The 16,788-nt window shown below is 40.0% G+C and overlaps 1 protein-coding gene across 3 annotated transcripts; it reads right to left on the bottom strand.

Annotated features, from left to right (window-relative positions):
* On the bottom strand, positions 1-13,688 carry LOC143852246 (uncharacterized). Of its 3 annotated transcripts, none has more exons than XM_077361645.1 (6): positions 13,553-13,688; positions 5,838-6,505; positions 5,170-5,286; positions 4,224-4,994; positions 3,302-3,418; positions 1-790 (listed from the first exon to the last, which is right to left on the bottom strand). In XM_077361645.1, exons 2-6 carry the CDS (start codon positions 6,462-6,464, stop codon positions 332-334), a joined length of 2,091 nt encoding a protein of 696 aa, XP_077217760.1. In that variant the 5' UTR covers positions 6,465-6,505; positions 13,553-13,688; the 3' UTR covers positions 1-331. The 3 variants fall into 3 exon arrangements, with proteins under 3 accessions (XP_077217760.1, XP_077217762.1, XP_077217761.1); XM_077361647.1 differs by having other exon boundaries at positions 1-772; XM_077361646.1 differs by lacking the exon at positions 13,553-13,688 and adding an exon at positions 13,440-13,463.
* Positions 13,689-16,788: the final 3,100 nt, after the last annotated feature.

Genomic DNA, 16,788 nt, shown 5'->3' with positions numbered 1-16,788 from the left:
TACACTAAAACGAGATAGATATTTTTAAATCCATATGAACATGAAAAAAGAGGCAAATGCAGAGTATCTGCATTAAGTTTTCCTGAAAGACGTAACAGGCAAGAAGAAATCGAGCTTGTAATAGTAAATACACTATACAATAGAACAGGATTTCTTAACCCTTAACCAAGTTCAGTAATGTAATAGATACTCGGTGCTTTTGCCATTTCTAAGGTTTCAGAAATCGACATACATTGATAGCCACCATGTCTTAATGAAGCCTAACCAACACATGGTTATCAAAGATTGGCACATCACAGGTGTGAAGTTTCGTACCTTGAGTGTCTGGCAATCATTGGTGATACAGTGATGGACCGGCAAAGGAATACCGAGATGAAACAGACTGGGATCCAACATCAGCCCTAACACCCAGCTGTGAATATCTTGGGCCGTACGCTGATGGCGCATTGGCAGCATATGATGGATGTGTTCTTCCAGCTTCATTGGCCATCTGTCCATCCTTCAATCGCCTCCCATCCCCTGTCCCATAGAAATAATTCAGATCTGCTGCTGGTTGAGCCGCCAAATCAGCTGGAAAACTCTCTCTGCTGGCCATATGAGAATATGGGTCTGCGGAGTTGGTACCATAAGGATGAGCATAGTAAAGAGCTGCAGCTGGCGCTGCAGGTACAATTGGCCTTGGTGGGAGAAGGATCTGATGGTTTTGAACTGAAGAATTTGCATTTGTTTGAGGTTGTGGGTTAGGTTGGAACAGTTCAGTTAGCTTCTGCACCTGTAGGCATGATCTCAACTAAGGATAACGTCAAACAGAACTATATGGAAAATAAATGTTGTACACAATTCATTCATGGTTTTCATTTTTCAAACTATATATATATATATATATATATATATATATATATATTTTTATTTTTTATACACACCCTATCTATGTAAAGGCCTTTCAAATGAATGCTTTGGATCATCCTAACAATGTTGGCCCACATGTGTTTGGGCCCTCAAGCTCATATAAGCTATATGAGCTTCAAGCTCACAATCATTTTCCACACTGTATTTTAAGCTAGTGTGTAGATAACTTATCTACACATATGTGTAGGAACCGTTTTCTCATATATATATATATATATATATATATAGAGAGAGAGAGAGAGAGAGAGGAAATGGTTTGTGAGCAGTTGCTCAGATAAGCTTATCTGAGCAGAGCTCACAAACATAAGGGGGCCACATTGTTTGGATGATCCATAGCATTCATTTGATAGGCCCTCATATAGATAGGGTGTGCCCAAAAAATCAGCTCCATAGGATCATCATCCTATCCCTACGATTTGTGGAGTTAAAAATGGACGTGTATAAACCTTCACAAATTTGTCCATATTTTGCCTCCACACCATGGAGCTGATTTTTTGGGCACACCCTATCTATATGAAGGCCTATCAAATGAATGCTTTGGATCATCCAAATAATGTGGCCGTCCCTATGTTTGTGAGCTCTGCTCAGATAAGCTTATCTGAGCAGTTGCTCACAAACTATATATATATATATATATATATATATATATAAAGGCGACGATGAATGTTTCTGTGAAGGAGCTACTAAAAGAGAGAATCAAAGGATGGCTCAGCCACCCCTTGTAGAAGACGCCGACCATTGTCCAGGGCGAAGTACTATCCGCCCATGATAACGTGCCGGAGGGAAATGGTTTGTGAGCAGCTGCTCAGATAAGCTACAAACACAGCTGCTCAGATAAGCTACAAACACATGTGGCCCCACATTTTTTGGGGGATCCAAAGCATTCATTTGGAAGGCCCTTCCATGGATAGGGTGTGTACCAAAAATCAGCCCTATAAGATCATCCTAACCCTACCATTTGTGGAGGGAAAAAAAATGAAAAATGGACAGACACTGTGTGTCCATGTTTCTGCCCATTTTTTCCCTCCACAAATGGCAGGGTTAGGATGATCCTATTGATCTGATTTTTGGTACACACCCTATCCATGGAAGGGCCTTCCAAATGAATGGTTTGAAACCCCCCAAAGTTGTGGGGCCACGTGTTTGTGAGCTCCTGCTCAGATAAGCTTATTTGAGCAGCTCACAAACCATTTCCTCATATATATATATATATATATATGAGAAAAGTGTTCTAAAGCATTCCAAATGAATGCTTTGGAACCCCCCAAAGATGTGGGGCCATGTGTTTGTGAGCTCCTGCTTAGATAAGCTTATTTGAGTTTCCTCATATATATATGAGAAAAGTGTTCCTGCGCAGCTGCTCAAATAGCTTATCTGAGCAGCTGCTTCAAAAACTCATGTGGGCCCACATTTTGGGGGATCCAAAGCATTCATTTGGAAGGCCCTTCCATGGATAGGGTGTGTACCAAAAATGAGCCCTTTAGGATCATCCTAACCCTGCCATTTGTAGAGGGAAAACATGGTCAGAAACAGTGTCTGTCCATTTTCCCCTCCACCTTTGATTGGGTTAGGATGATCCTATAGGACTGATTTTTGGTACACACCCAATCCATGGAAGGGCCTTTCAAATGAATGCTTTGGATCACCCCAAAAATGTAGGCCACATGAGTTTTTGAAGTAGCTGCTCAAATAAGCTATCTGAGCAGCTGCGCAGGAACACTATTCTCTCTCTCTCTCTCTCTCTCTCTCTCTCTCTATATATATATATATATATATATATATATATATATATATATATATGAGGAAAGTGTTTCTACTCGGCCGAGTAGAAAAGCTTATCTACTCCTCCCTTTAAAAAGTACAGTGGGCCCACACATTGTGGATGATCCAAAGCATTCATTTGATAGGTCTTAACATAGATAGGGTGTGCCCAAAAAATCAGCACCAAAGGATCATCCTAGCCCTTCGTTTTGTTGGGCCTTGTAGAAACAGAATGGACGCACTGTGTAAGATGCGTAAGATGCGTCCATTCTGTTTCTACAAGGCCCAACAAAACGAAGGGCTAGGATGACCCTTTGGTGCTGATATTTTGGGCACACCCTATCTATGATAAGACCTATCAAATGAATGCTTTGGATCATCCACAATGTGTGGGCCCACTGTACTTTTTAAAGGGAGGAGTAGATAAGCTTTTCTACTCGGCCGAGTAGAAACACTTTCCTCTATATATATATATATATATATATATATATATATATATATATATATATATATATATATATATATATATATATACACACACACACACACACACACATTCAGTGCCTTAATATAAAAAGAGAGCATAGATAATTGCTTTATCAGCTCTGTCCAGAAGAGAAGTATTCCTCACTTGATGAACCGTAAGGGTACATTTGAACCTGTTCGTCCCATGATAGTTGTCTATAATTGCCTTCTTAAATAGGTTCTCTGGGAGTGGGAGGCAATTCTTGTGAATGGTGAAACGGACCTGAAGAATTATCAAGCATCACGAGCAAGTATAGTCAACTGTCCCAATATAGAAGGTAAAACTTAAAGAGGCAAAACTAGTCACTCATGAGCATAATGTAAGGGCTGTTGTACGATTTCCGGCCAGTGTTTCTTTTACAGGGACAACTTTTGATGTGGCAATCAGTCTCAATCATAGTTACCAGGTTGGGAAACGAATTGGGAAGTGAAACGTGAAATGGGAAACCCATGGAAAAAATAAAGTGGAAACGGGAGGCGGAAAAGCGATAGAAAATCATATGAGAAATGCAATGGAGAACGTGTTAGGAAATGCATTAGAAACGAGAGAGAAACGCCAATGAAAACATATGAAAGACAAGGAAAACACGGAATATATGGTTTTGTAGATTTAAAATTTGATAATTTCAAGTTTATATTTGAATATTTCTTATTTTTATTTTTATTACAATATATGCTATTGTTTTCCTTTTATATATCTATTCCACAATTGTTTGGTGTGTTTTTTTCCAAAATGATTTTCATGAGTTTCACATATGTTTCCCACACGTTTCAATATGTTTTCTACGAGTTTTCCACACGTTTCTCACACGTTTCACACGTGTTTCTCATATGTTTCCCATGCGTTTCGGAAACGTTTCCCCTATTTTTTTTCATCACGTTTCGGAAACGTTTCTGAAACGCGTTTTATGGGAAACGAGTTTCCCACCCGCCCAAGGAGTTTCCGACTTACTATGGTCTCCATATAATTAGCACAAACAGGGATATGAAACAGGGAATGCCAAAAGGGGTTCCATGAAACACTCAACCTGCGCAGGAAAGGACCCACCAAAAGCGGCTGCCTCAAGGTTCATGTCACCAGCAGAAGATGCAGTATATATCCCATACAAAAGCTTGAGATCGAAATCATAGAGAAAGAGCTTTAGACCGGGCTTGATGCTCCTCAAAAGCGCATGTTGACCCGCTGGGAGGCCCATGACCATATAGCGGAAACAGTCCGGTTTGGTTTTCCCATTGCACATAAAAATCCTTCCCCCAAGATCTTCTGTTTTCTTTACATCGATCTCACTGTTTTCTTTGGTTATTTGACTGATAATATTCTTTTCTTCATTGCCCTCCTGTCCATTCTTCTGCTCATCCTTGGTTTCCCCACGAACGTGCAACAGTGGCAAAAGTGGAGTTTCCCTTCTGCTCTCTGGAATTATCTCTGCAGGTACAATTGGCCTCGGTGGTAGAAGGATATGTGGTTCTGGCTGATGGTTTTGAACTAAATAATGTGCATTTGTCTGGAGTTGCGGGTAAGGGTGGAACAATGGCAATGGTGGAGCTTTCCTTCTGCTCTCTGGAATTATCGGTGCAGGTACAGTTGGCCTTGGTGGGAGATGGATAAGTGGTGTAGGCTGATGGTTTTGAACTAAAGAATGTGCATTTGTCTGAAGTTGTCGGCTGGGGTGAAACACTGGCAAGGGTTGAGCTTCCCCTCTGGTCTCTGGAATTATCGTTGCAGGTACTTGCTGATAGTATTGAACTAAAGAATGTGCTTTTGGGTTAGGTTGGAACAATTCAGTCAGCTTCTGCACCTGTAGGCATGATCAAGTAAGGATATTGTCAAACACAACTATATGAAAATATTGTACACAATTTATTCATGGTTTTCATTTTTCAAACTGTCAACATATATTCAGTGTCTTAATATATAAAGAGAGCAGATATAATTGCTTTATCAGCTCTGTCCAGAAGAGAAGTATTCCTCACTTGCTGATCTGTAAGGGTACATTTGAACTTGTTCATCTCGTCATAGTTGTCTATAATTGCCTGCTTAAATACATTTTCCGGTAGTGGGAGGCACTCATTGTGAATAGTGAAACGGACCTGAAGAATAATCAGGCATCATGAGCAAATATAGTCAACTGTCCCAATATAGAAGGTAAAACTTAAGTGGCAAAATTCGGTTGCCTTTTCCTTAAAAAAAAAACTTAAGATGCAAAACTAGTCACTCATGAGCGTAATGTCAGGGCTGTTGACCTGTTTCCCGCCCGTGTCTCTTTTACAACGACTACTTTTCATGCAGCAATCATGGTTTTAAATTTCGGCCGAAATACCGAAATTTCGGATTTTTGTTGATACTGAAACCGAAATCACCAAAATTCGAAATTTCGGCCAGTTGGGAAAATGTGATTTTTTAAGTTCTTTTCCCAAACTTTGGCCGAAATTACCGAAATTTAGGTCAGAATTTCGGTACATTAATTAAATTTGCATATTTTTTTACTGAATTTCGACCGAAATTTCGGTATTTCGGCCAAAATTTCGCCAAAACCGAAATTTAAATCCTTGGCGCCAATCAGTGTCAATATACTTAGCTCAAACAGGGAAATGAAACAGGGGATGTCAAAAGGGGGGAGAGGTTCCATGAAATACTGAACCTGCGCAGGAAAGGATCCACCGAAAGCAGCTGCCTCGAGGTTCATGCCACCAGCAGAAGATGCAGTATAGATCCCATACAAAAGCTTGAGATTGAAATCATAGAGAAAGAGCTTTAGACCAGGCTTGATGCTTCTCACAAACCCTTGCTGCCCCACTGGGAGGCCCATGACCCTATAGCGGAAACAGTCCGGTTTGGTTTTCCCATTGCACATAAAAATCAATCCCCCAAGATTTTCTTTTTTCTTTAGATCAATCTCACTGTTTACTTTGTTTATTTGACTGATAATATTCTTTTCTTTGTTGCCCTTCTGTCCATTTTGCTCATCCTTATTTTCCCCATCAACCTGCAGAGAACTTTCAGTTTCTTCCGTCTTTACAGCGATCTGACTTTCAGATTCTGGAGTACCTTTTTCGTCTTTTGTTGCTGCAGTGTTCTGAATTTCAGAATCTGGAGTACCTTCGGATTCTCTTGTCATTGTAGAGTTCTGATTTTGAGAATTCTTTAAGATTTTCGGTCTGGGTTTCAATGCATTTGGAAATTTTATTTCAGTTGGTAACGAGTTTGACGCTTCAGCAACATTCCCAGCTTTCTTCTTTGCTTTCTTCTTTGCTTTTCCTCGGCCCATAGTTTATTCTTCCAATTAAGCTTGCCAAGGCAAATGCTTCCCTGCATGCAGCGAGTCACAGTTGTGGTTGTTGATTAAAAACACAACAATTGAAAGAGTAAGATAATTTACTTTACTTCAATTTCAAGAGAGATGCAAAATGAAACTATACACATGCATTATATTTTGGTAATCCGCAACCACCAGCATGCCTTTATCATAATAAGTGGCATTTAAAAATCTAGAGGAAGATCCAATACAAGTCATGTGAGAAACTTGAGTTGTTATACAGTGTTCACGAGTTCCAGATTGTAATGGGGGCACCACCCGTGATATTTAATCCAACGACAGCTGACTTTTTCAGATGCTGTGCTGGATCAAATATCAAGGGCGGCACCTATGTCATACCACATTAAGCGCATGAACGCTCGAACATTGTATAAATGAAAAAATCATCCTACCATAAAAGGATATTACAATTCCCAAAAAGCTCTCAGCAGCCAATCCAAAAGTTTAAAAGAAAGTGAGTTGTCCCGTTATCAAAACACGGTTGTGCCGGTAGCAGTAGCCTACACACACACACACACACACACACACACACACACTAATCATGAATCTTTCCTTTGTCATTCGCTTTTTCCATGGAAAATTTCTATTAAATTTTTTTTCCATAGAAATTATTTTTCAAAATAAATTGTTTTCCCAGATTTCAAGGAAAATATTAATCCTACTAGACATTGAATTTTTTCCATGGAATATTATTTTCCATAGAATTTGTTAACACCTCATGCATAGCAACAGGTGGGGCCCACAATTTTACACCTCATGTTTTGATAGGCAGGGATCATTTAACACCCGGGCTTGGGGGGGGGGGGGGGGGGGCATCTAAGAGTACAAGTCTCGACTCATAGGGCCTTTAACACCGTTTTTAAAAAGGCAGGCATTTCTCTCGCTCCAAATAACCCCTATAGTAGCCACAAGTGCCACCCTCCAAAGAATCCTACCTTTCTTCGGCAAGGCACACAAGACCAATTGTCCAGGAGGTCAGAAATGTGGTGAGGGAACACCCAAGAAATTCCGAACCTCACGAGATACTAGGGGTGCAAATCGGGTCGGGTCCCGAGGAACCATTTACTCATCCCGAACTCGACCCGACCCGAGGAACCCTTTTTTTCCAACCCGAACCCGACCCGAGTTTTTAAGCTTACTAAAAACTTTAAAAAAAAAAAAGATAAAAAATGTCGGGTTTCACTCGGGTTGGGTTGCCCAAGCCCTCAACCCGAACCCGAACCTGAACTCAACCTGGGTTACGAAAACCCAACCCGAACCCGACCCAAAAGACACCCAACCCGGCCTGACTTCTTTTTTTCGGATTTAACCCGAAGAAGGTTCAGGTTGAACCCGACCCGGGTTGCACACCTACGAGATACGACAGCACACATCAGTGGAGAAGTAAATGATCTACTGACTACCTCGCCTCTACACATAGAGGGAAATGATCGATGATCAGCGTCTCACGGTTGCGTAGGTGATCAACCATCGAGATGTTGTCCTGGAAGGCAGTCCCCCCAAAAGCACGAACTCTAAGAGGTGCAGGGACAGTGAACGGCCCCGATTTGTCGCAGATCCAAACCCTTTAGTCACTGTTATGCTTGCCAATGTATATGGCCTCCAGAATGCTAGCATTTGGGCAATTCTATCAACCTCTCTATCCAAACCCTTTAGTCACTGTCATGCTTGCCAATGTATATGGCCTCCAGGATGCCAATTCTATCAACCTCTCTATCGAAAAAACTCCGCTTGAAACCAATCTTCCAAGAAATCTGGCCTCGGTTCAATCCTGGATGAAAGATCTTTTTTGGAAGCCACCCTAAACAAGTCAAGGAACATATCCTTGAGAGGAGACCCTGAACACCAATTATCAAGCCAAAACTTTAACTTGTTTCCCTTTCTAAGCTCTAAATGTAACCCCTTCAAGAAATTTTTGCTTATGCCTCAATACGCCGCTCCAGATTGTTAAACCATTGGTTCTATACTTGTCACCAGATAACCATTGGTTCCATACTTGCCTTCAATCACTCTCGCCCAAAGGTGATTCTTCTCTTTTCCGAACCTCCAAAACCATTTTCCAAGAAAACCTGTATTAACAATTTTTAGTTGACGGATACCCAAACCTCCAACCTTGATCACTCTGCACACATCTTCATAACTAAGTGGATTTTCTTTTTTGCTTTTCCCCTCAAAGCCACCCTATAAGAAGTTCCTTTAGATTTGCTCAATTCTCTTTATCACACTGATCGGACATCTAAACAGGGATAAGTAGACAAGGATATTTGCCAAAACCGCTTTGGTAAGGGTGATTCTTACCCTAAGAGAAACCAGGTTTCGCTTCCAAGTAGAAGGCCTCCTTTCAACCCTCTCAATGATTGGGTCTCAAGACCTCTTCTTAGGCCACCTGATGTGGATCAAGTGCGGCGGAACCTAACTAATTAGACAATGAAGGCAATCTGAAACTCAAAGGAAGTCTTAAGTAAGAGAGCGAATAGTTCTTGTTCATATCTCACTGAAAGAAAGCACATCTCATAGACCTTTGTAGAGTGAAACTGAAGGTTAAATCCAGGTACAATTAAAGAAGTATTTGTGCTAGAAGTTAAACAAGAAAACATGTGGAAGTCACAAGTAGAACGGTAAACTAATTGCTTCCAAATCTGACTTGGAATCAATTGAAATTATAAATTGTTCTCTTGGAAACAAGGTCAATCTTGTTAGCTTTCCATTAGATCTATTAGATCAGAGCTCATAGGTATTCATATGAGGAACACGTATGAAACTTTCATTTCAAGATGACAGTACATTCAGATTATGAACTTTGCTCTAGCATGACTTCTTCTTGACTCAACAATAGAAACATTCACAGCTCAGCAGAAACTTATTCAGATATGAAAAAAAAAAAACTTCCACATCTCCATAGAAGGAGAAAACTCCTCACCTGGAGCCCAAGGCTCACCTCACGAACACACACCACTTTTTTAACTTCCCAAAAAAACTTCAATGTGTAATAGTCCACCTCCCCAACATTGAGTTCATCTCCTCTTCTTTATTTTGAAAGCCCATAGCTCCTTTCTCTTAAAAGCCGTGCACAACCTTCCCTGATATATGCTGCAAAGCAAATGGAATGGAAAACAAATAATAGAGACGGCTGCTCCAACTGCCTCAATGAGTTGAACAAAGTCAGTTTAAGTTAAAGCCCATGCTCTCATTAAACATGAACAGATCAACCCCAATCTACTCCAGGTTCCAACGCGCAGAACACTCAACTACTTGTTCTTAAACCCAAGTTCAGAAGCTTGCTGAAGACAACATTCTATTTGTCTCTCTTCCACTATTCAAGAATCTCCTTCCTCAAAAGGTTCAGCATGTAAGGATTCCAAAAGAAACGAGGAAATGGAGCTATAGAAGAGGACATGGGGAAAAAATGAAATTCCTTGAATGAAAATAGCTTGAGCTATGATGGATTGCAACCGGTTCACTAGTTACGAATGAAATTCTATTGTAACCTCAACTTCAAATTGAAATCGGAAAGAACAATGGGGTAGTCTTTATCTGTCACTGTTGCTAATGTGCTTAAGATGAGGAAGTAGGCAAGGTCACAAGAAGGATATGCATTACAAGAGTGCAGTGTGGAACAGAGTACAGGAAGGATATGCCAAAACATAGTACAGAGCGATGCTCTGTTTTCTTCTTCCGTTAACCTTGTTGGATTTTGTGTTAATACCAGCTAGGAGATCAAGGTTTTTGAAGTATCACAGTGCACAGTCACTCTGTGATTATTAGAACTCCATTAAAATCTATGCGTTGATTAGGTGGACAAAGAGTAGGTCTCAATAGATTTTGTTTTTCTCAATCATAGATAACTATATAGAAAGGACGACAACTAGATAATGGTCGTAGATTAGACTAAGGTTCGACGAACTGTGATGACTGCAAGGGAATTTGTGATGGACTTTCAAGAGAATTCTGTGGAAACAACTCTAAAATCAACAGTATGCATGAATTGTCACCTATGCAGCTGATTTTAAGACTGATGGATAGGTTCAGATAGTTGTTTACTGTAAATTCGTCAACTATGAAGCACGGGTACGGGTACGGGGTGGGGTAAGACACGACACGGGTACATGGGTACGTGATTTTCCAAAAAACCCAGGTGCGGGTACGTTCAGGTACGCCGAATATAATAATATATTTTGATATTTTATTATATATTTATAAAAATTTTAAAAAATTTGGGGAGCAATCAAATAACACAATAACATCACCAAAATGGAAAATTTTAATATTACTCTTCATTTCAAAAGTGATTAAGTTCCATAACATGAGGCATCAATACATCATTCATTAGAAAAAAAGTTTGTCGCCAGTGTGTTGACCACTTGACCAGTGCCTGACAAGATGAATAATTTTTAGAGACTAAATTATGAGATTTTTTTACACCGAACTTTTGGGATTTAATAATGTTTGGACATGATAGATTTTATGAATTTTTAAAAATTGAAAAATAACCCACCGTTTGGAAGTTAAGAAAGTTAAAATATTGACCCGACCCTTTTTCTTCGGATTTTGTACTAGAACAGGAGAGTTGACTTTTTTTCTTTTTAGATTTGGGTCTTGAAACTATTTTTAATAAATCCAAATGGGGGGTATTCCGTTATTTACATGTAAATTTTATGTAAATGGACAATAAAATAGTAAAGACATTTACTTTACTATTTTATCGTACCCGAATGTACCCGCACCCCATAAGTGTCGGGTACGGGAGCCCCGGGAGAGTACCCGTGCTCAAGGTTGCCAGAGCGGGAATCGAAAACGGGAATCGAAACGGGAATCAAAAGCGGGAATCGAAGGCTCTCAGGGAAGAATCCTGCTCAAGGTTGCCAGAGCGGGAATCGAAGGCTCCCAGGGAAGAATCATGCTTCCTTGCCCGTGCTTCCTAGTTCGTCAATGTTAGCCTTGGAATTGGATCGAGTTTCAAAAAAATAGTGATGAAGATGCTTGGAAACGGCTTGACTATTGGTCACCAAACTTATTGTACAGGCACAACAGAACTCAGGAACAAAAATAAGCATTGCGACAGAACTAGCTCAGATCTAACAGATATGATGCGATTCACGTGAGATTAGAATAGATTTACTAATGCTCATTAGATCCAGTCAACTCTAGCTTCAAAAGATGAGGATCTTTTGCAAGCTGAGCTCTGATACCAGTTGATGTAAACTGGATCTGAGATATTTATGCTGCCTCTCATCAAATGAACATGAAGATATTTTGAAAATTCTATAGCAGGAATTTGGCAGAAATTGTGATGGAATTTAAGAACATAAGATAAAAAAAAGAAGGAAAGGGAACAGAATTGGATTGAATAAAGGAGGATATCTATTGAAGGATGAAATCGACAACAAGAAATGGAAAGTTGTGAAGGAGGAAGAAAGGAGATCTTACTTAGCCAAAGACTCCAATCTTCTCCTGACATGATCTATCTACCAAAGGCCTCCCCACAAAAGACTTCAAGAAACTAAGGTCAGGTTCGGGCTGGAAAAAAGGGCTCCTCAAGTCGGGTCAGTTTGAACCTCTTCGGGTTGGAAATCGGGTCAGGTCAAAAGGAACATAATTGGATTGAATAAAGGAGGAGATCTATTGAAGGGTGAAATCGACAACAAGAAATGAAAAGTTGTGAAGGAGGAAGATAGGAGATCTTACTCAGCCAAAGACTCCAATCTTCTCCTGACATGCTCTATCTACCGCCACAGCCCGACCCAACCCAACCTGAGTTGCACCCCTAATCGGCGGCAAGGGTTGTGCCTAGGCCTAGGGTTTCAAATTTTGAATGGAGTAGGCATAGAAGGGAAGGCTTCTCAAGACTAGAGAAACCCACTCACGATAGTGACACCACAGCAATCGCCAGTGAAAGTATCAGTGATGATCTCCAACAGCAGCAGCATCAGTGGTATCCAACTCACTCTGTCCGTTCTCCAACTGCATAATCAATGAACGTGGCAGCCGGCGGGGCAGGGCATACGCCTAGGCTTTCATTCAAGCATAGGACAGGAAAGGGAAGGAAGAATGGAGGTCACAGAACTTTAGAACATATTTTTCCGAATATATGAGACAGTGTGTTTTAGACAGAAAATGCATGTATTATTCAGTAAGCGTGTGACTTATTTAAGATTCCCTCATATTTGGGTCTTACCACTCCCGCATCCCAAGTTGATGCACTCATTATTCGTTACAATTTGTTTGCCTAAGTGCCCATAAATTATATATGCTGTTCTAAGTTCCAATAGCTACCCTCATATTTGGGTCTTGCCCCTCCCGGAACCCAAGTTGATGCACTCATTATTCATTAAAATGTGTTTGCCAAAGTGCCCATAAAGGGCTGAAACCTTATGCACTTTACCGCCCTTTACCTACTCCCCTTCTCTTCTTTCCAAGAAAAGGATTATCCTTCACATATTTCTGTTTTTGGAAGTTAATCTAGGATTGAAACAACAACCACATGGTTGCATGCAACTACAACGAACACCTGATTGATCTGATCTAACTTTTTTTTTTTTGAATGGCAATTGATCTGATCTAACTAAGTAATTCAATTATGGAAGACAGAAAGGTCAGCACCCAAAACCTACATCGAAGTTTCTACTCAAAACAAATAAGTACTATCGAAAAAATGTAATAACCCAAGCAATATCATCTAAGGTAATTAGAACAAATATCACCAATATAAATTCCACTCTCCCAAGCATTTTCAGCCCAAAAGAAACAGACCACTTCACAAATCACAGAAAAAAAATCTACTTCCAGCTACAACAGATAGTAATACAGAAGGCCCATTTCATAAAATCTCAACAGAACCAGTAAGAATCTACAATCTCGCCTCATTTGATATAAAAATCATAATAGAAAGCACACAGAAAGAAAAATAGGCTAAACCATAGGGCAAACCAATTCTATTAAACCCTAGGTCAGGGGATTCTACCACAGACAAATTGAAGATGAGGGAAACTAATCCAATAAATAGCGAACAAAGGGTTAGGGTTTTTGGGCAGAATTGGTACCTCAAAAAGCTCTAGTTGCAAATTGAAAAGTGAAAAACACTCCGAGAAAAGAAAAAGATGACAAAAGAAGAGCTGAAAATTTATGTGTGAAATATATATGTCCACCCCTTTTCATTACTTGGTACACCCACCTGCAGTGTACGTTGGCAATCAAATCCGTTGAATCCTTCCCATGTGAAGTACAACAGCCCCTTTGCAGTCATAGATACACGGAAGGTGGGTGTCCTGAGTAATGAAAAGGACCGGATATATTACTTCCAGGAAAAGAAATGATCGATTCTGTAAAGTACCACCTCTTCTGACGCATTTTAACAGTATTCCATGGAATAATTTTTCATGGTTGTCAGACACGGCCTAATAATTAAAGGAAAAATTGCTAATTGGCTATATCAAAATATGAGAATTGCCAAAGGGGGACACACTTTTGAAAAATTGTTAGAGGGGGAAGAAATGGGGGTTATCAAGTCTCTAAAAGGAGGTTATCAACCCTCTAAATGGTGTTATCAAACTCTGAAATGGGGTTACTAACCCACTTTAAGAATTTTTCAAAAGTGTGTCCCTAGTTGGCAATTATCGTATTTTGATGTCCCCTGTTGCCAATTTTTCCATAATTAAAAGAGAAAGTATGGAATGCAGGCCGATGTTAGTGAAACTACGGATTACGGGCACCTTTTAAACACAAGAACAAAAAAGGGGCAAATCTTCAAAATCGGGTTGAAAAAAGACATTGATACCCTTCTGACATCAACAGAAACGTCATTCAGCCTCCTTTTTCATTACTGGCGTGTTTCACGAGGTTCTTTTGGTTCGTCTGGTATTTGAACCGGCAGAAGTCACAGAACCTTGGGTTCGTTTCTATCTTGGCCGTCGGAATTACCTAGAGACGGATGGATGCCTGACACGTGTTGAGAAACTCTTTGGAATGCTAGCGGCTCTATACATAGTTGGTTTGGTTTGAATTGAAATCTTTCTGTGAACCCAGAGTCCTTGGGTTCCTTTAAATCTTGGTCGTCGCCAATATGAATAAACGGTCGGATCCACGACACGTGGACGTCAATATGAAACAATGGCGTCTTCTAATAATACCCCTCTCTGTAACCATTATTCCCTTCTCTATAACCATTATTTCCATCGGCGTACCCATTATATCCACTGCCGTACACATTATTTTCCTTTATGTAATGTAACCATTATTTTCATCGACGTACACATTATTTTTGCCGGCGTACCCATTATTTCTATTTTGGCCGTCGGAAATACCTAGAGACAGATGGATGCCTGACACGTGTTGAAAAGATAAGTGAGAAAAGATATCGTCTACCGTTCTAAGCCAAAAGATAACGTCAGTGTTCAAAAAAGTACAATAACGTCGGGGTTCCAAAAAGTTTTCTAACACATGTCAAGATCCATTCGTCTCTAGTTATTTCCGACGGCCAAGATAGAAACGAACCCAAGGTTCTCTCGGTTCAAATACACATTTAAATGAATCAAAAGAAGCCTCGTGAATCAGGCCAATTTAAGACGCAGTAATGAAAAAGGAGGACTATGTCGATGTCAAAAGGGTATTAAGGTCTTTTGACCACCCGATTTTGAAGTTTAGCCCTTTCATATTATTGTTTTAAAAGGTGCCCACAATCCGTATGTTCTCTAAACATCGGCCCACATTCCGTACTTTTCTCTAGTTAAAAGGGTTGAGGGTGACCTAAGGGCACCCGTTTTAAGGTGCATTGGAAAACAAGGTGTACCTCAGCTCGGGTTGAGGCCAACCCGATCCAAGCCGAGGAACCCATTTTTCCCGAACCCGACCTTACCCTACCCGACCAGAGGAACCCATTTTTTCAATCCGAACCTAACTCGGCCCGGGTTCTTCTACTTAATTTCATTAATATGATTAGTTTTTTCTTAAATCAAATTCACGGTATTTTAGTTCCATATCAACGAGTAAAACATCCATGACTTTCTAGAATGTCTTGAAAAGGGTTGTTTGGATTCAAGGATAATATTTTTCAATTTTCTTTGAAAAATATTATCCTCAAAAAGGATTTTTTCAGCTTTTGGCTAACTCATTTTTAATGGAAAATATTTTCCAAAATTTAAATTTTTTTCCATAGTATGTAGGAAAACTTATCGTATTTGCCATTGATATGCCATGAGTCAATATAAAGACTCTCCCATTCCACGATCCTAACACTCCAATTTCTGGCGGTGAATACCGGTTGTTGATTCTTTGTTTCATCACGGTCCATTTATTGACAACAAATTGGAGGGTCAAAATTGTCCAATCGGAGTGGATCTTGATCATGGTTTAAAATTTCGACCAAAATCCGAAATTTCGGTTTTCGGTGGGGACCGAAACCGGTATTTGGCGAAATTTGAAATTTCGCCATTTACCAAATTTTGGCCGAAACCTCGGTAATTTCGGTCCGAAATTTCGAGAAAATGACTCTCTTATTTATAAAAAAAAGCGTCACAAAATTTCGTCCGAAACGGAATTTCGGTTTGAAATTTCGAAATCTGTCTCTGGAATTTCAAACGAGAGTACCAAATTTCGACTCGAAATTTCGGTTTTAGGGAAGACCGAAACCGGTACCGAAATCGAAATTTTAAACCATGATCTTGATACATGAATCATTTATAACAAGTCCCAACAAATAAACGGTTTTGAATCATTTAAAAAATTAGTCCCACATCAAATGAGAGTTTTGCTAATGGGAAGTGATATATCCGTCCCATTTTTTCCCTCAAGGGTGTATTTAGGAACCGTTGAGAGGCATCATTTAATTTCATTTAATTTCTCCATTAGATGCTAATACGAGGTTTTGTGGGTTAAGCCAGTTTTCGTATCAAACTCCAAAAAAGAGAGGGCTGTGATAAATTCACCCCCTTCTAGAATGAACTCACCCGGTATTTTTCAAAATGGACTGTACAGCCCATTTGCTGGGCCCCAACATAAACAGGCTATGTCCCAAAAGTCATTTTCCACAGGATGATCCCAACCGTCCGATCTATGGAGTTTCTCTATATACATATCGGAGGGCTAGCATCATCCTATAGAAATGAGATTTTGGGGAACAACCTATTTACGCTGTGGCCCATCAAATGGGCGGTTTGGATCCTCCCATAGTGTGGGCTGTTCCTGTACAGTCGATTCTGAAAAATACAGGGTGAATTCATCCTATAATGGGGTGAATTTATCATTGCCCAAAAGGGTACCTTTAAGATATTAAAAGGGGTGG

Source organism: Tasmannia lanceolata, unplaced genomic scaffold, assembly GCF_043159265.1.
Source record: "Tasmannia lanceolata isolate RefF3 unplaced genomic scaffold, GAP_Taslan_0.1 ptg000019l, whole genome shotgun sequence".
Lineage (NCBI taxonomy): Eukaryota > Viridiplantae > Streptophyta > Magnoliopsida > Canellales > Winteraceae > Tasmannia > Tasmannia lanceolata.
This window is presented reverse-complemented; position numbering and strand designations above follow the sequence as displayed.

Excerpts from the sequence above, each read along its gene's own strand:
- LOC143852246 (XM_077361645.1), bottom strand. The coding sequence starts at position 6,464 with ATGGGCCGAGGAAAAGCAAAGAAGAAAGCAAAGAAGAAAGCTGGGAAT. Across the intron at positions 3,419-4,223 it reads GTGGGTCCTTTCCTGCGCAG|GTCCGTTTCACCATTCACAA; the intron begins GTTGAGTGTTTC and ends ATAATTCTTCAG. Across the intron at positions 791-3,301 it reads GTACCCTTACGGTTCATCAA|TTGAGATCATGCCTACAGGT; the intron begins GTGAGGAATACT and ends CGTTATCCTTAG.